Raw genomic sequence first — 18,456 nt, 5'->3', positions numbered from 1 at the left:
AAAATCTAAGAGGCTGAGTAGTTGCACAAAACCCCAAAAGAGGAACCGGTTTCAACATCTTTCTTTGTTCTCTTAAATTTGACCATGATTTCATCATTTGTCGTGAGTTTGACTCTTGTGATTCAGCAATGACGGAATTTATCCTACAGTCTTTTGGTTAAGTTCTTGTTAGTACAAATGGACCCATTATCTTTTCTATTTTTGGTGTTCTCCTACAAAATTGTCAAAGAAGCCAAGTTTTTTTTTTTTTTTAACTTTACTGTTTAAACATGTGATTCAACTTATTTTTTCTTTCTGAGCATCATTTTCTTGTCTCCCTCTAAAAAAACTTTTTTTAAACAAGCTGATCTGCCTTCCAAAAGTTTCCAAGTAATTAAACCCAATTAAAACCATTAAATTCTTTCTTTCAATGACAACTTTATTATTAAAAGCTAACCGCAAGGAGGAGATTTAACTGGCAAAGCTGGGTGTTGTGTGTTAATCCGTCCCTAACCTCTGGCTGACACTTCCAAGAGATAAACCCCACAGAATAGGGAGCTGGTTTAATGAACAGCTCTAATTAATACTTTTCTTCCTCGTGGCAGAGTAATTATTTGTTCAGCTTGTAAACAGCTCCTTGGCGGTGATTTCTTAAAGACCCAGTTGGCTTGGATAGTGTGATGGTTTTGATGGGTTTTGTGTGTTTGTGTGGTTTTTTTTTTCTTTAAAAGAGAAAGGGGAGGAGATCTCCATTCCAGGATAGGTGCTGAAGCACATTGTCCTGAAGTCCGGGACGTCAGGGTAATTGACACAGAAGAAAAGTGAGGCAAAGGCAGGCAGCAAGCTGCCTGTATTTTTGATACATCTCCAGAGCGGGCAGGTCTGCCCTTTGCAGCGACAGTCTGCAAGCCCAGACAAGGTCCCCATAGAGACACAAGCCCAGCCCAAAGGCAGTCTGAGTGTTAAGAAAGGAAAGGGCCTGGGATTGCAAAGTGCAAGGCCAAACACCTCCCCTGACCTTCCCTCCACGTGGTACCTGAGAAAGGGACAGCCCAGTGCAAATGCTAGGTGTGACCAACCAGGCCCCGGAGAAGCAATTCTGTGAACAAGGATGACTAGCCTGCTAGTAGTGTTTGCTGCAAGCCACCCATGCATCCCAAGTGCTTTCCGCCGATCGCCTCCCCAACCTATCTCAGGGAGGTAGATGCAGTGAGTTTTCGTGAGGTTAAGTGGCCTGTCCCAAGTCACGTACCTTCTAGTAATAAGGGCAGAGCACAGATTGCAGCCAGCTGTCTGGCTGCAGGAGTCAGTCCTAACTACTGGGCAAAGCTGCCCCTTGAGACAGGAAAGTGGCACCTCCCACTCAGGTGGTGGGGAGAGACTTAGGTTTGGTTTTTCATTTAGTTCATCTCTTAGTTAGAAAACTAGTTTCATTAACCAAGTTAGAAAGCTAGTTTCATTGCCCACTCTGTAATTCCAAAGTTAATTTACTAATACTAAGGACCAAGTTTTTCATTATTTTAAAAATCATTTAGAGGAGTGATTCTCAACTAGGGGCAATCTTGTCCCTCAGAAGACATTTGGTGACAACTGGAGACATTTTTGATTGTCACAACTGGGTGGGGGGGTGCCACTGAATTTAGTGGGTAGAGGCCACGGATGCTGCTCACCATCCTACAGCCCACAGGATGGAACTACAACATGGAATTATCTGGCTCAAAATGCCAACAGTGCCAAAGCTGAAAAACCCTGATTTGTAGAATCCTCAAATGTTTCATTCTTACAGAATTACTCAGATTTGTCATTCTTGTAGAATGCGCAAATGCTCACTCTAGAGGCATTTTGTAAACACACAAAAGCAGTGTTAATGCACCCATCAGTCCCCACCCCACCCCCTCAAAATTAGGCTGAATCTCTTATTTTAAAAAAAAAAAATTAATTAACTTAGTGAATTTGTTAACCAGGCCACCAGAAATTCTTCAGAAACACATCTAAAGTGCCACTAACTGTTCTTAACTGAACAGTTAGTTGTGGACGAAATTGTTAGTACAAGAATATTTGAAGACAGTTCCCAAATTCCCAAACATCTACTGCTACTCGTTATGCAAGTTTCCTTAAGAAAATGCTTATGTGGCCAAGATCGGTGGCTCATGCTTGTAATCCCGGCACTTTGGGAGGCCAAGGTGGGAGGATCACCTGAGGTCAGGAGTTCGAGATCAGCCTGGCCAACATGGTGAAATCCTGTCTCTACTAAAAATACCAAAATTAGCCAGCTGTGGTGACGCACACCTGTAATCCCAGCTACTTAGGAGGCTGAGGCAGGAGAATCACTTGAACCTGGGAAGCAGAGGTTACAGTGAGCCAAGATAACAAAAAATAAAAGAAAAAGTGTGTGAAGAGCACAAAGCAGATTAGCTAATTTCATCCTCTGAGCCTCCCTTGGGCTGAGAGATCTCTGATGCCTCTTTGGGGCTCCCAAGACTCTCCCCCCCAAGCACTAAGAGCTATGTCTGAAGCTGGAAAGATAAGCAGACAGTCCGGGAGGGCGTAATCCTGGGACTGGGTTGAGTCCAATGCTTAAGATGTCAGAATTGAAGCATCTTGGAGCAAGGGCCATAGGCTTCATGTTTCTATCTGGAAGGACTGACCATGGCATCCCATCTGCAAGACCCTTGACAAGAGCGAAACAGCTGGCGCTGCTGACAGACCAAGACATTATTCAGAGAGTGTTGCTGTTTTCTGAAAATTATCTTTGGATATGTTGCATTTGATAAGATTAATGGATCTAAAGAGGCCCTGAAGTTAATCTTTTCACAACACGCCTCTTTTTGACTCCTAGGGTGACATCCTAAAAAGACATGGGCTACAAGTGAGTGAGGGGAAAGGCTGACAGCAGAGAGAGATGGTTCTGAGCCCTTCGGCGGCAGCTAAAATGAGTGAATTCCCAATTGCGGCCAAGGTGTCTGGTTCCCGCGGAACCATTCCTGGCCTTTGGCGGGCAAGGAATGGCAGCTGACAAGGAAGGGATTTTCCAGTTAGCTTTGCTTCTTTATATCAAGTCCAGGAAATTAAAGACACACATACTCCACAGCAATAAGGGAAGAAGATTTCCCACCCTGTGGGCTCTCCTTTTGTCCCCTCCGGAGACCACCAGTTGCAGTTATCAGAGAGGAAAGCCAGCCTGAGACCTGAGAAAAGAATCAGGGCTGATTTTTAGGTGTCAGCTGCCTGCCATTTTTCCTCACTTTGGAAGTGTAATTGTCATTAAACACATTATTTTATTAAAGTAAACATCAACAACTATAAATCAGGCATTTACAAAAAAAAAAAAATGATGGTTATCTGTGCTAAGCTTTATGTTGTTAGTTCCCATGAAGATATATTTATGAGTAAAATGGTTAAGATTTCGGTTTCTTGAGTTTCAGACAGTCCTAGATTTGAATCCCAGCTCTGCTACTTATTGGCAGTGTGACCTTGGACAGGTCACTTCATCACTCTGAGTTTTTATTTATCTGTAAAACAGGGAAAAGATATTTTGAGGAGGAACTGGGATAATGTACACAAAGTTCACACACACTCATATATTCACTTAACAACAACAACAAAAAGGCCAGGCACGGTGGCTCACGCCCATAATCCCAGCATTTTGGGAGGCCGAGGTGGATGAATCACTTGAGGTCAGGAGTTTAAGACAACCCTGGCCAACATGGTGAAACCCTGTCTTCATAAAAAATACATGGTGGTGTGTACCCGTAGTCCCAGTGTGTCCAGAATTGGTGGGTTCTTCGTCTCACTGACTTCAAGAATGAAGCCACGGACCTCGCGGTGTGTTACAGTTCTTAAAGATGGTGTGTCCGGAGTTTGTTCCTTCAGACATTCAGATATGTCTGGAGCTTCTTCCTTCTAATGGGTTCGTTGGTCTCGCTGTCAGGAGTGAAACTGCAGACCTTCGTGGTGAGTGTTATAGCTCATAAAGGCAGCGTGGACCCAAAAAGTGAACATTAGCAAGATTTATTGCAAACAGCGAAAGAACAAAGCTTCCACAGCATGAAAGGGGACCCAAGGGCGGTTCCCACTGCTGGCTCGGGCAGCCTGCATTTATTCCCTTATCTGGCCCCACCCACATCCTGCTGATTGGGCCATTTTACAGAGAGCTGATTGGTCCACTTTACAGAGAGCTGATTGGTCTATTTTGACAGAGTGCTGATTGGTGCGTTTACAATTCTTTAGCTGGACACAGAGTCACAGAGTGCTAGTTAGCTAGATACAGAGTTAGCTAGATACAGAGTACCAAATGGTGTATTTACAAACCTGAGCTAGACACAGAGTGCTGATTGGTGCATTTACAATCCTTGAGCTAGAGGCAGAGTCACAGAGTGCTACCCTCCAAGTCTCCACTAGGTTAACTAGATACACAGTGCTGATTGGTGCACATAGGATCCTCTAGCTAGATATAAAAGTTTTCCAAGTCCCCATCCAGTTCAGGAGCCCAGCTGGCTTCACCCAGTGGATCCTGCACCAGGGTTGCAGGCGGATCTGCCCGCCAGTCCTGAGCCATGCCTGCACTCCTCAGCCCTTGGGCTGTCAATGGGACCGGGAGCCACCGAGCAGAGGGCAGCACCTGTCAGGGAGGCTCAGGCCCAGCGGGAGCCTACTGCAGGTGGAGGAGCTCAGACATCGTGGGCTGCAGGTCCCGAGCCCTGCCCTGTGGGGAGGCACCTAAGGCCCAGAGGGAATTTGAGTGCGGCGCCAGCGGGCCAGCACTGCTGAGGGACCCAGCGCAACCTCCGTAGCTGCTGGCCAGGGTGCTAAGCCCCTCACTGCCCTGGGCTGGGGGCGCCAGCCAGCCGCTCCGTGTGCAGGGCCTGCCGAGCCTGCGCCCACACCCAGGCCTGCTGGAACTCGCACCGGCCTGCCAGCGCCTGCGCAGCCCTGGTTCCCGCCCTCGTCTCTCCCTCCACACCTCCCCGCAAGCAGAGGGAGGAGGCTCCGGCCTCAGCCAGCCCAGAGAGGGGCTCCCATGGTGCCCTGGCAGGCTGAAGGGCTCCTTGAGAGCCACCAGAGTGGACATCGAGGCCGAGGAGGCGCTGAGAGTGAGGGCTGCTAGCACATTGTCACCTCTCACCAGCTACTCAGGAAGCTGAAGCAGGAGAATCACTTGAACCCAGGAGGCAGAGGTTGCAATGAGCCAAGATCATGCCACTGCACTCCAGCCTGGGTAACACAGCAAGACTCTTGTCTCAAAGAAAGAAAAAGAAATTAACGAAGCGTCTGCCATTCAAGCTGTGATCTAGATATGAGGGACACAGTAATAACTCCCATGGAGTTTGTCTCCTACTTGGAGGAGAAGCACAAAAAATTATAAATAAATAAATAAGAGCATTTCAGTCAATGATAAATGGTGTTTAAAACTCCAAGAGTAATGGGATGTGGAGGGAGTGGGGAGGAACATCTTAGTTTATTTCATAGGGAATGGTCAGAGAAGACCTTTCTGGCATTGAAAGTTACAAAGGATCCAGCCGTGAAAGAGCCTGGGAAGAGGGGATTTCAGGCTGAGGAACAGCATGTGCAAAGGCCCTGAGGCAGGAGCAAGTTTGGCAGGTTCAAGGCAGTGTGGAAGAGTAGGTGGATACTAGAGCACATGAGGCCTCTGAAAGACGGTGGCTTTACTCAGAGGGCCAGGGGAAGGCAGTGGGTTTTAAACGAAAAGCACAGCTCTGATGGTTATTTTAAAAAGAGCACTCTGGCTGCTGTGTGGACAACAGACATGGGGGACAAGGGAGGCTAGCTGCCTTTATAGTGGCCCAGCACACAGATGGGCTCCTTGCCTTCCTCCTTCACCGCCCACCGCTCTTGGTGATGGACTAAAGGTGCCTTGGAAATAAAATAAATGACAACATGCAAATAAAGTGCCGAGCGCAGGAGCGGGTGCACAGTAGGCCATCCAACCAGCAAAGCTCTGGTAAGAATTATTATTTTGGGGAACTATCTCTTAATCGCTTTCTCCTTGAAAAACCTGGAAGAAATCAGGCAATTGAGGTATAAGGACCAGGTGAAGTACTAGAGCCCTCAGGTCAGGGAAAGTTACAGGGAGCACAACTGCTCCCCCCCAACCCCAGTCACATGCGTGTCCCCCTCCAACCCCCACCATGGATCAGATCAAATGAGGATGGCTAGCATAGGGGTCTGAGTCACTGCCTTAGCTGCCAGTTTTTCCTATAGCAGATTTCAACCTTAAAATAAATCTCTTAAAATGCCCCTTTTATGATCCCGAAATGGAAACCCCAAATAATATAGCTTACCACTCACTACTTTAAAAAAATGAACATAGTATCCTAACTGTAATTGAAAAGAAAGAAAAGAAGGTTTATTTTCTAAAAACATGTATTTCAGTATGTAAATGTTCAGTCATGACCACAATAGAAGACATGACAAAGGAATCCGATACTTCCACGCACTTCTCATTTAAAAGGTTGCATTTCAGAGAACTAGGAAGATCTAGGGCCATTCTCTACTAGAAGTAAAGGAAAATGGAAGAACAGACATGGGATGGACCATGGGATACAAACAAGTATATTCAGTGTTTATCAAAACCATGCAAAGCCCAGGCGTAGTAACTCACGCCTGTAATCCCAACACTTTGGGAGGCCAAGGTAGGCAGATCACCTGAAGTCAGGAGTTCAAGACCAGCCTGGCCAACATGGTGAAACCCCATCTCTACTAAAAATGCAAGAATTAGCCAGATGTGGTGTCAGATGCCTGTAATCCCAGCTACTCGGGGGGCTGAGGCAGGAGAATCACTTGAGCCTGGGAGGCAGAGGTTGCAGTGAGCCAGGATTGCGCCATTGCACTCCAACCTGGGCTACAAGAGTGAAATTCCATCTCAAGAAAAAAAAAAAAAATCAAAAATACTCTGTGTTTATTTCTATAAAGGAGTTAGATTCTAGACTCTGATAATTAGAAACAAGTTTTTCACAACATGAGTGTTCGTCAGGAGATATAAAAGTCACATGGGTTGTGGGACAATTTTTCTTTATGTACAACTTCCTACAGTGCATTATAAGACATTGATATCCTTGGCACCCCCAAATACCACTATCCCTCCCAACTAATACAACAAACAAAATGTTTCCCCCACAAATTTCCAAACCACTGTCTAGGCAGAGGTGCCACACCTGCTGAGAACCACTGCCCTAAAACCGATTCATGAGTTGGTATACTCAAAATAACTGCATTTGGTAGTTTTATAATTGCATACTGTGGTGGGCAAATGCCACCCCAAAGATGTCCACATCCTAGTCCCCAGAACCTGTGGCTGTTAACCTTCTATGGCTAAAGGGACTTTGCAGCTGTGATTATGTGTCCCCGATGTAATCCACAAGGGTTTTTATAAAAGGGAGGGTGGTCAAAGTGGGCGGAAGGAGATGTGAGGCCAGAAGCAAGATGTTGGAGTGACGTGAGGAAGGGGCCACGAGCCCAGGAATGCAGGTAGCCTCTAGCAGCTAAAACAAGCAAGGCAGCAGTCTTCTCTTCTGAAACCCTCAAAGGAATGCAGCCCTGCAGACACCTCCCATCTCTAGAATTATTAGAGAATAAATGTACATTGTTTAAAGCCACTAAGTTTGTGCTAATGTGTTATGGCAGCCACAGGAAACTATATTACATGTGTTTATATTCATGGTGACTTTCCATTTATGGTGACTACACCAGGTTTTCTATTTATGATCATGATAACAAGTTTCTTTCTAAACTAAAATGCACTTAGGTTTTGTTTCTGTTTTTGTCTTTGAGACAGGGTCTCACTCTGTTGCCCAGGCTGGAGTGCAGTAGTACAATCATAGTTCACTGTCACCTCAATCTCACAGGCTCGAGCAATCCTCCTGCTAGGACTACAGGCACACACCACCACACTCAGCTAATTTTTTAATTTTTTGTAGAGTTGAAGTCTTACTATGTTGTCCAGGCTGGGCTTCAGTTCCTGGGCTCAAGTGATCCTCCTGCCTCAGCCTCCCAAAGCACTGGGATTATGAGCGTGAGCCACCACACCCCCAGTGAGGTTTTTTAAAAGGAGGGAGTAGCCAAATTAAATGAAAATATTAAGTTAATAATAACACAGCTACTCTGTATCTTGGCAGAACTTGCAAAGGTGTTCCAAGAATGGCCCTAGTTTGGAAAATAACAGGTTAAACTATCGCATGGGAATTTCTCAGTGGGAGAAGTCTTCTGTTGGAAGATTCTGAATGCTGCTGCTTTTTGTTAGTAATACCTAGGCACCAGGTGTTTTGCAAGACACATCACACACAAATCCTCAGGAGCCCTGGAAAGGACTCACTGCTTATGTTCAGCTGAAGAAACTGAGGCTCAGGGAGGGTGAACATCTCCTTCAAGGTGATGTACGTGGGGAATGACAGCCCCAGGATTTGAACCTGGGTCCTGCCAGCTCCATGGGTGATGCTTTCAGCCACTTTGCTTCAGGGAGATTCTTGTCCATGGCCACATTCATGGATACCTTGTGAATGATGGAGGCAATTTGTGGTGGCCATTTGGGTGAGTCCCTTGTCCCATTAGGCAATGCTTGTATAAGGGAGAGATTACTCTTTTCAGACCAGATAATAACCCAGGCGCTTCCATGGACTTGGCTTCAGTCACCTTGGGGTGGGCGTCGCAAGAGGTGCCATCAGAAGAGAAGACAGTCTTTCCAAAGTGCTTCCTGGCAAAGCTCGACCGTTGCTAAGATGTAAAGAAACACTTGGGCTTGTTCAGCGGGCCTTGTCTACACTAGAAACACCCATTTTTGCTTGGAATTGGCAGATTGCATGCCGAGTTAAGAATCTTTTGATTATAAGCAACAGAAATTCAATGCACATCAGCTTAGGCCAAAAAGGAAAATTTCTTTGTTCATGTCACCAAGATGTCCAAAAGTAGACCTACGCAGGGTGGGATCTGAGTCCCTAAATATTTTCATATGGATCTGTGTGCATTGTCAAGAAGGCTCTGCCTGTAGGGTGACAGAGATGGCTGCCGGCATCCTTGAGCCTAGTTCTAGCAGCTCAGCCACCCCAGGGGAAAAAAGGTGCCTCTCCCAGGAGTCATAGCTAAAGTCCTCAGGCCAGTGTCCATTGGCTCATAATCATCCTTGAATCAATCACTATGATTCTGGCCAGGGATAGGTTATGAGATCACCCTGAAAGACCCATGATAGGTGTTATTTTTACTAAAAGTTATTAACTGCTAATTTACAGATATGAACGCCTATTCTCAGAGAGATTGGCTATCTCCACATATCATGCTGCCTCCTTTGCTAACCGGCTGTTTTTTAAAGGTGTCTAATAAAGACACTATGTTGCGAATCCCCAGGACCACCTTCGGCCTCGATGATTGACTAGAACTCATAAGGCTCAGAGAAGCTGTTAGGCTTTCAGTTACAGTTTATTACAGTAAAAGGACACAGATTAAAATCAGCATAGGGAAAAGGCACATGGGGTGAAATCCAGGAGAGATCAGGCACGATCTTCCAGGAGACCTCTCCCAGGAGTCCTCTCCCAGGGGAGCACGGACACTCCACCTAATTCTCCCAGCAACATGTGTGCCAACACATGCCAAGTGATGTCCAACTGGGGAAGTCCACTTAAGCCTTGATGTCCACTTAAGCCTTGATTGGGGGTCAGTGACATAGGTATGCAGCACCTGAGTAACTGACCTCAGCCACTCAGACACCAGCCCCCCAGAGCAAACACAGGCATTCACCATAAACCACATTCTTAACCTAAACTATCTGATCAACTGGAAGTGCTTGGCGTGGCCCAAGGGCTAGGAGCTCATGCACCAGGAACTGGCCAAAGGCCAGACCTGAAGACAGACATTTCTTAAGGAATGTGCAGGGTTTGAGCAACCCAGGCCTGCTGAGTTAACCCTTTCCTGCACAGCCAGCCTCTAAACTTCATAGCAGAAACCCAAATGAAATCAACCAAATGGCTCGTCCCAAGTAAAGACCACCAGATAACGTAGATGTCTGATGCACTTGGAGATTCCACAGAGGGGACAGCACATCCCTTCTGCCCAGTCATGCAGCTGATCCATGGAAGGCAGACGTTTCCTCGGAGCAAAAGAGCCGTGACAGGCATGATGGCATAACCAGAGGATTGTGGAGTCTGGAGTCAGATTAGACCTGAGTTCAGTGCCAACACTGACTCTTATAAGCTAAGTGACATTGAACAAGCTACACAGTAATAATAGTAACAGTAATAGCAATATAAACAGTAGCTGTTATTAAACTAACACTTATTCACACCTTGCTATGTTCCAGGCATGGTTCTAAGCTCTTAAACAGTCATTAACTTAGTGTTTTTAACTTTTTTTACATGGTCACAGTAAGAAATACATTTTACACTATGACCCATCACATACACACACACGCCACAAACATACACACATACCCCAACTGAAATAGGTGTTCACCATTGCTGTGTATGATAGATTCTGATATTTTGTTGTCTATTCTAGGGATTAACACACTTTTCCTGTAAAGGGATAATAAGTATTTTAGGGTTTCAGCTAGGTTCGGTGGTGACTACTCAACTATGCCACTGTACCATGAAAACAGCCATAAATGAACATTAAGTGAACAAATGGGCACTGCTGGGTTCCAACAAAACTTTATTTACAAAAACAGACAACAGGCCATAGTTTGCTGACCCCTGGATTCTATCACATTTCTTCCAGTCTTTTTTTTAGTGCTGGTCATTAAACTTTCACTAAAGGGATTATAACCTCACTTTTATAAAAACGTATTTAATCTTTACAACAATCCTATCAGGTACGTAAGCCCATTTTACAGATAAGAAACTGAGACACACTGAAGTTAAGTAACTTGTAAGAAGTGGAACTGGCCTTAATCACAGGTAATCTGGCTTAGAGCCCACCTTCTTCACCTGTCCAACAAAGCACTCACTAGAGATTGGCCATTATCATTATCAACATTATTATTATTATTATTCAGCCAGAGTTAGGTTATGAAAGAACTCATGTTTGAATTATGAAGGAACTCAAAATCCCACAGTCACATAAACCAGTTTCAGGATGAAATCGGCATGCCTTCCTTTTGTTCAAAGGGTTGTGCAGCTAATTAGTGTGTAAATCTCACGTCTTTGAATTGAACACATTTTAGAGTCATCTATTACAAAAGTGCTGCATGCTTAAAATAGAAAACTTGCCACATCTGTAATCTCAGCACTTTGGGAGGCTGAAGCAGGAGGATCACTTGAGGCCAAGAGTTCAATACCAACCTGGGCAACATAAGGAGACCCAGTAATAAGTAATTAATTAAATAATTAATTAATTAGCTAGGTGTGGCGGTGCAAGCCTACAATCCTAGCTACTCAGGAGGCTGAGGTGTGAGGATCAAGAAGGTCAAGGCTGCAGTGAGCTGTGGTCACGCCACTGCACCTCCAGCCTGGGTGACATAGGTCGACCCTGTAAAAAAAAAAGAGAGAGAGAAAGGGAGGAAAGAAAAGAAAGAAAGAAAGAGAAAACGGAAAATCCAGGAAAAAAAATCTTTAATGGATAGAGTTCTGATTCATTAAAACAATTTTTTGGTAAAAATTTGTATTTGTTATTTTGAAATCAGAACAGTCGCCTCCTAATCTATGCAAACTGGGAAGTAGATTTCCGATATGGCATGAATTGGAGAGCTGATAAATTTGAGGATGGTGGAGACACTTGATAGAAAACAACTGTTTAGTCTTAATTAACTATGAATAACTTCGGCATTCACATTTTGAAACTTCCGAGAACTAGCATGCCATTCTCCTCATACATGTTTGCTTTACATCAGATTAATTTTATTTTAAGAAAGATTTTTTTATATTCTTATCCTCTCCCTTTCATCCAAGAAATACAACTTTACATCCCAAAATAGTGACCCACAAGGCAGATCTTTGGGCCGCCTACATGGTCCCACCATCCTCCTCTAAATAAGAGAACTTTGCCTGTAATTGCAGCACTTTGGGAGGCCGAGGCAAGAGGATCACTTGAACCAAGGAGTTTGAGATGACCCTGGGCCACATAGCAAGACCCTGTCTCTACACAAAATAAAATAGAAGCCAGGTGTGCTAGCACACGTCTCTAGTCCTAGCTACTTGGGAAGCTGAGGCAGGAGGACTGTTTGAGTCCCGGGGTTCAAGGCTGCAGTGAGCTATGATCACACTCCAGCCTGGGTGACAGGGGAGACCCTGTCACAAAAAAAAGAACTTCATCAAGAATGCATAACAATTATGTTACTGAGCTGCCATCCAGGTCCGTAGCCTGTCTCCTAAAGGGCAGTTCCAACTTGAAGCTTCCTCACCAGCCTCCCAAACAAGTGTGCAGAACCCACCACACCCTCATAAAAACTGAATCCGGAGAAATCTGTAGAGCATTAGGGCACACTAAGAAAATCTACAGCGTCTTTGTCTGATCTGTACCTTCACTGCAAGAGAACCACCCACAAATTCTCTAGTCAAACAAAGATGACATTCCATCCTTAGTCCCCAGCGTGGTCCTTCCCGGGATGAGTTACACACTGAAGCCTGTTTTGGAAAAACTACCAATTCTCCGTTCATTCTGTTTTAAATTGATTTTTTTTTTAAAGTAATCCACTTATGCTGTTGCTTGTTTAGGAAATTAACCACTGTTTTGTTTTGTTTTTTAATCCAAAGAATATGTCATGCTTCAGAAAATGGGTTTCACATGAGTGGCATGTTAAAAGCTTTTGTATCAACTGATTTGGGATGTTCCTGCTGGGTTTGCAGAAACTGATTCTTTGCTTAAAGGCTCAAGGAAGGGGACTGGGGGATTTTGACAACAACCGATGCTTGTGGAGTGCCTGCTGCAGCCCAGGCCCTGGGCAAGGTGCTTCCACACATGCTATCTGATTTAATCCTCACTCCAGTGTTAGGTGGTAGCGGCATCAGGCTGGACTTGAAGGGGTCAGTGGCCCGAAAGAGCATGGTGTGAAAGCTGTCATATGTTAGGCTTTATTTGACTGCGAGAAGTTCTGGGTCAGACAGAGGGTTCCCTCCAATCTGTCCTCTATGACTAAAGTCAAGACCCCAGAATGGAATACTGACGGTGTATAGTAGGGCTGCATTCAGCAAGACAGTCCAGGATGAAACTGATGGCTTCTGTCTTGTCCTCACTCCAGATGTATTTCACATAAATTAATACTGAGTCCGCACCAAATTTTTTTTTCTTTTAGTTTCTTGGTCTCTGCAACCCTGGAAAAACATTTCCTACTTGGATAAAGTGTTCTGACCCAGGGCAACACTGTGTTACTTAACTTCTGAGTTAGCCATGCTTTTCTGAGGCTATTCCAGACTTTTTTGCCTCTGTGCAACTAGTTTTTATCGTGTTTTTTGAAAAGAGGTACCACCTACATAGCTTAAAACAATCTTAGGAAAATCTGAAATAATAAGAATGCTCCAAGAGTAGGTGGGTATTCTAAAGGCTCGTCATATAAACATTTGGGTGTCTTCAATTTTTAGAAAGATGTTTAATTATATAATAAATATTTGAATCCCTTCTCTTTTAAAAAATTCTAGAAGGCTGGGCATGGTGGCTCATGCCTATAATTGTAGCACTTTGGGAGGCCAAGGTGGGTGGATTGCTTGAGCTCAGGAGTTCGAGACAAGCCTGGGCAACATGGTGAAACCCCTGTCTCTACAAAAACATACAAAAAATTAGCCAGGCATGGTGGCGCACACCTATAGTCCCAATTACTTGGGGGCTGAGGCAGGAGGATCACTTGAACCTGAGAGGTCGAGGCTGCAGTGAGCCAAGATTGTGCCACTCTACCCTGGATGACAAAGTGAGACCCTGTCTCAAAAAAAAAAAAAAAAAAAAAAAAAAAAATCAAAAATCTAGAATATTCTAGAGAACACTAAAGTTCACTTTGACCATCACTTTTAATTCCTGTTGCCTCCTCTCTGCCTTCTAGAAGTAACTGCCTTTCTTTTTGTGTATAGCCTTTCAGATATGTATAAATATATAAGCGCACATGGAAAATATAGTAACATTTTATGTGTCTCTAATAAATGGTGATAACATACAGTACATAGTACATACTGCAATCAGAAAACTTTTTTCACTCCAATATATTTTTTGATGTGTCCCTGTTAATACATGGAGATCTGGTTCATTTCCTTCCATTGAAATTTCATTTCCCATTGTATGAATAGACCACATTTCATTTTTCAAGTCTCCTTTGAAGTGATAGCTAAGTTATTCCCAGTCTTTTGCTATTTACTAACAATTCTGTAATGAACATCTTTGATATGTCCCCTTGCTCATGTGTATGAGATTTTCTGTAGGATAGATAATGAAAAGTGAATTTACTGAGTATGTTGCCTAATCCAAGAAATATATGCCTATAGTTTAATATTCATAGTTCTACAAAGGAATATATGTGGAAAACAGCAGTCCTCAGTGACTGCCCACCACCCTTTTTTCCTGCCCAGGGGCAACAACTTTCAACTCTTGCTGCTGCCTTTAAAAATGTAACCTCCAAATTATTATTGTTATTTTTTCTGATACGGAGTTTCGCTCTCGTTACCCAGGCTGGAGTGCAATAGCGCAATCTCGGCTCACCGCAACCTCCACCTCCTGGGTTCAAGCGATTCTCCTGCCTCAGCCTCCCGAATAGCTGGGATTACAAGCGTGCACCACCACACCTGGCAGATTTTTGTACTTTTAGTGGAGACAGGGTTTCTCCATGTTGGTCAGGCTGGTCTCGAACTCCTGACCTCAAGTGATCTACCCGCCTTGGCCTCCCAAAGTGCTGGATTACAGGTGTGAGCCACTGCACCCAGCCTCACCCCCAAATTTCTAAGTAACATCCTTAGGTGCTACTTCTTGATTCTTTTTTTTCCCCCATTGTAGGCATGATCTCTGGCTTCCCAAAATATACTAATTGAGCTCTCTTTTCTCACCCTTGACCCCATCACACACATGCAAACTTTCTCTTCATGTCTTCCCAGTATCAATCAGTCATACCTTGAGCTTTATTAATATGCGGTATTTGCCTTCTTACAACTATATAAATACTTTTCACAGAAAAGTCATTTGGTATACAATAATTACTTTTCCTTCTCTGTGTGCTGGCCTGGGAGGTGACATCTTTCAGAATAAATCCTTTCAGCAAACAAGTCTGGGTGGCAGCTCCTTCTTGCTTCTTGTCCAGTACATGGAGGGTTGGTAATCAGTGATTAGGTGCACGAATTGCTCTGTCAAAGAGGAGTGTGTGATTGTGCAGAGGTGAAATGCTTTGGATATGAGTAATGCAAAACCTTTTCCCAGGTCACACACTGATTCCCTCCTAGGCCCTGAAAAGTTTGTTTTCCTCATTTTCTCTTCATTTTTCACTGAGTACCCTGCCCCGTCGAGTTCCAGCCAGGACCAAGAGTGCTAAGCTTTGGCTCTCGGGGCCTTGATGAAGTGTTTTGCCTAATGGCTGTGTTCCTGGGCCTGATTCTTCACAGTTGTGTGTGTGAAGCTGAGATCACCAGCTGCATTTTTTTCTTTCTTTTTTTCAAGGGTCAAGAAGGGTTTATGTCCTTAATTATTTATTTTTATAATAGAAATAATACAGCCTCCAGTGAAAATTTTAAACAGGAAAAGGACTGTATGGAGCAAGGGGACAAGGCCCCTGTCTCCCCTCTCCCAACTCAGCCCCTTTGAGTCCTCAGAAACAGTGTTGTTTCAGAACCAGATTACCTACGTTCCAATCTCAGCATTTGTTAGCTTGTATGGCCTTGAACAAGTTGCCTAACCTTTGTGTGCCTCCGTTTTCTCATCTATAAAATGGATGTTTTCGTCCATTTAGTGTTGCTATAATAGAATACCTGAGGTTGCATAATTTATAAAGAAAAGGGGTTTATTTGACTTACGATTCTGGGGGTTGGCAAGTTAAAGATTGGGCAGCTGTACCTGGTGAGGGTCTCAAGCTGCTTCCACTCATGGTGCAAAGTGGAAGGGGAGTCAACATGTGCAGAGATCACATGGGGAGAGAGGAAGTCAACTCTTTTAACAACTCGCACTCTTGGAAACTAATCCATTCCTGAGAGAGTGAGAATTCACTGACTCTCATGGGAAGGCATTAATCTATTCATGACCCAAACACCTCCTACTAGGCCTTACCTCCCGACACTGCCACCTTGGAGATCAAATTTCAACACGAGTTGTGGCAGGGACAAACCACATCCAAACCATAGCAATGGAAAAATAATAGTGTTCACCTTACAGAGTTTTGTGGGGATTAAATGAGTTAATACTTATAAATTGGCACAGAGAAGGCACTTCATAGATATTAGCCAGGAATATTATTAACAGTGTGTTTTATATCCTTCTAGACTAGTGGTTCTTAACCTTGACTGCATATTGAAATCACCTGGGGAGCTTTAAATTTCTTGGTGCCTAGACCCTGCTCTCAGCAATTCTGATTTTATTGGTCTGGAGAGCAGCCTAGGCATCAGGATTTTTAAAGGCTTCTCAGAGCATTACAATATGCATCCAGGGTTGGAAACCATTGTGCTACATATTTTCCATGTGTATCAGTTAGGATAAGCAAGGGTAGGCTGCAGTAACAAACATCCCCAAAATCTCATCTACTTCGCATTTATGATACATGTCCATTGTGGTCAACTGCATCTCTGATCCACATCATCTTTATTCTGGAACCGAGGCCAACAGAATATGTGTGGGCGTTGGTGAACATAGCTGCCTTCCAGGCTAACAGAATAAATATCCAGAGTATTTACAGCCTTGTGAAGTGAGAAAAGAGAGTGCATGGGGAAGTGTGTACTGGCTCCTAAAACTTCTAAAAACTTCTGACCAAAAGTGAAACATAACTTTTGCCCACATATCACTGGCCAAAGCAAGTTGCATGGTCCAGTTTCTAAGTAACATGCATATGTGCTCCTTCTGGTAGCCCATAAAAGAAGTATGTTCTTTCAGTTTTAGGTATGATCTCTTGCTTCCCAAAATACAAGAATTGAGCTCTCTTTTCTCACCCTTGACCCCATCACACATAGGCAAACATTCTCTTCATGTCCTCCCAATATTAATCAATCATAACCTGAATGGAACAGGGTGGATATGTGTCAGGGCCTGGATAGTAAATGTTTTAGGCTTTGTAGGACACACAGTCTGCTCACCTCTGACTTTGTAGTACAAGAGGAACTTTAGACAATACACTGATTTTTTTTTTTTTTTAATGTAAAAACCATTCTTAGCTCATTAGTCATACAAAAACAAGCAGCAGGCCAGGTTTGGCGAGGGGGCTGCAGTTTGCCAACCCCTGCTACATATCATCCTTTTGCAGGGAGAAGCACCTCAGGGAGGGACCCCCAGTATGGGTGAACAGCAGTGCAGTCTATCACACTATGTATACAGAAAGAAGGCACTTTCATTGCACAGTTGTGCAAATTCATATGTTGTACTGTGTTGCAGCTTGCTTTCGTTACTTAGTACTGTATCTCTTGATGACAGTTTCATATCAGTTACTCCACAATGACTTCATTTGTATAATGGCTGCCTAGTTTTCCTGCCTATGAATGTACCATAGTGCCTTTGTGTTCGTGTGTTTTTATCATTAACCCTCTATTGTTGGATAACAGGGATTTTTTTAAATATCAAGAGGAGTAAGGCAGTGTGCATAGAGAGATTGTTGGAAAGAGAGACTCAACATCTCAACTCTCTCAGTGGTTTATACTGAAATCTTCCAGACCTCCCTGATAACAAAAATGTATTGGAGGGAACCCCTGAAAGCATGCATTTTCCAGGAGGCCCTTTTTTATTACAGCCATATCATATCTGTGATAAGTGTCCTTGCAACACTGAACACTGTTGCAATCCCAGGGTCATTTTCCAGGAGATTTAAATACTGGAGAGGGTAAAAAGAAATGGCGAAAAACTAGAAGTGAGATCCTGGAAGCTGTATGACATTATTATCACACCAGCCCCACACAGAGACACATTGTAGGCCACGCATGAGCCAAGCAGATGAGGTAAAACCAAAACGGCTTTTCAGCAGTGGGATGGGACCAAAAGAGTGGCTGAGATTCCTCAGGCTCCCCTCGCATGTGATTTTCCCCTTCTCTACCTCACAGGACACCACGACGTCTGTGCGCATCGGCCTCATGATGGAAGAGATGATCTTCAACCTTGCAGATACACATCTGTTCTTCAATGACCTGGAGGTTTGTGGTTGCTGATTTCATTTAATATTTGCCATGTTTAATCACCTGCATCTAGTTTATGGGAAGAAGGATGCTGCCTTTCCTTTTTTTTTTTTTTTTTTTTTTTTTTTTTCCTTTTTCATTTAGAAGCTTGAAACTTTTGCTAACAACCCCCAAAAAGGCCCAAATCTGTGGCCGGTGATGGTTTATTGGAAACACACTTAGCTCAATTATCTCCCTAGCTTTCCTGTGCAGTTAACGGGCTCTT

General features: G+C 43.9%; 1 protein-coding gene across 2 annotated transcripts in view; it reads left to right on the top strand.

Moving 5' to 3' along the window:
* EYA2 (EYA transcriptional coactivator and phosphatase 2) overlaps window positions 1–18,456 on the top strand; it is a 300,174-nt gene that overhangs the window by 235,858 nt on the left and 45,860 nt on the right. For both annotated transcript variants that reach the window (XM_050745166.1, XM_050745165.1), the window contains one exon: window positions 18,120–18,209. In XM_050745166.1, the coding sequence (XP_050601123.1) occupies window positions 18,120–18,209 (90 nt within the window). The remainder of the gene's footprint in view (window positions 1–18,119; window positions 18,210–18,456) is intronic.

This window comes from Macaca thibetana, chromosome 10 (genome assembly GCF_024542745.1).
Source record: "Macaca thibetana thibetana isolate TM-01 chromosome 10, ASM2454274v1, whole genome shotgun sequence".
Lineage (NCBI taxonomy): Eukaryota > Metazoa > Chordata > Mammalia > Primates > Cercopithecidae > Macaca > Macaca thibetana.
The sequence above is the reverse complement of the archived record's forward strand: the minus strand, read 5'-3'. Positions and strand labels throughout refer to the sequence as shown.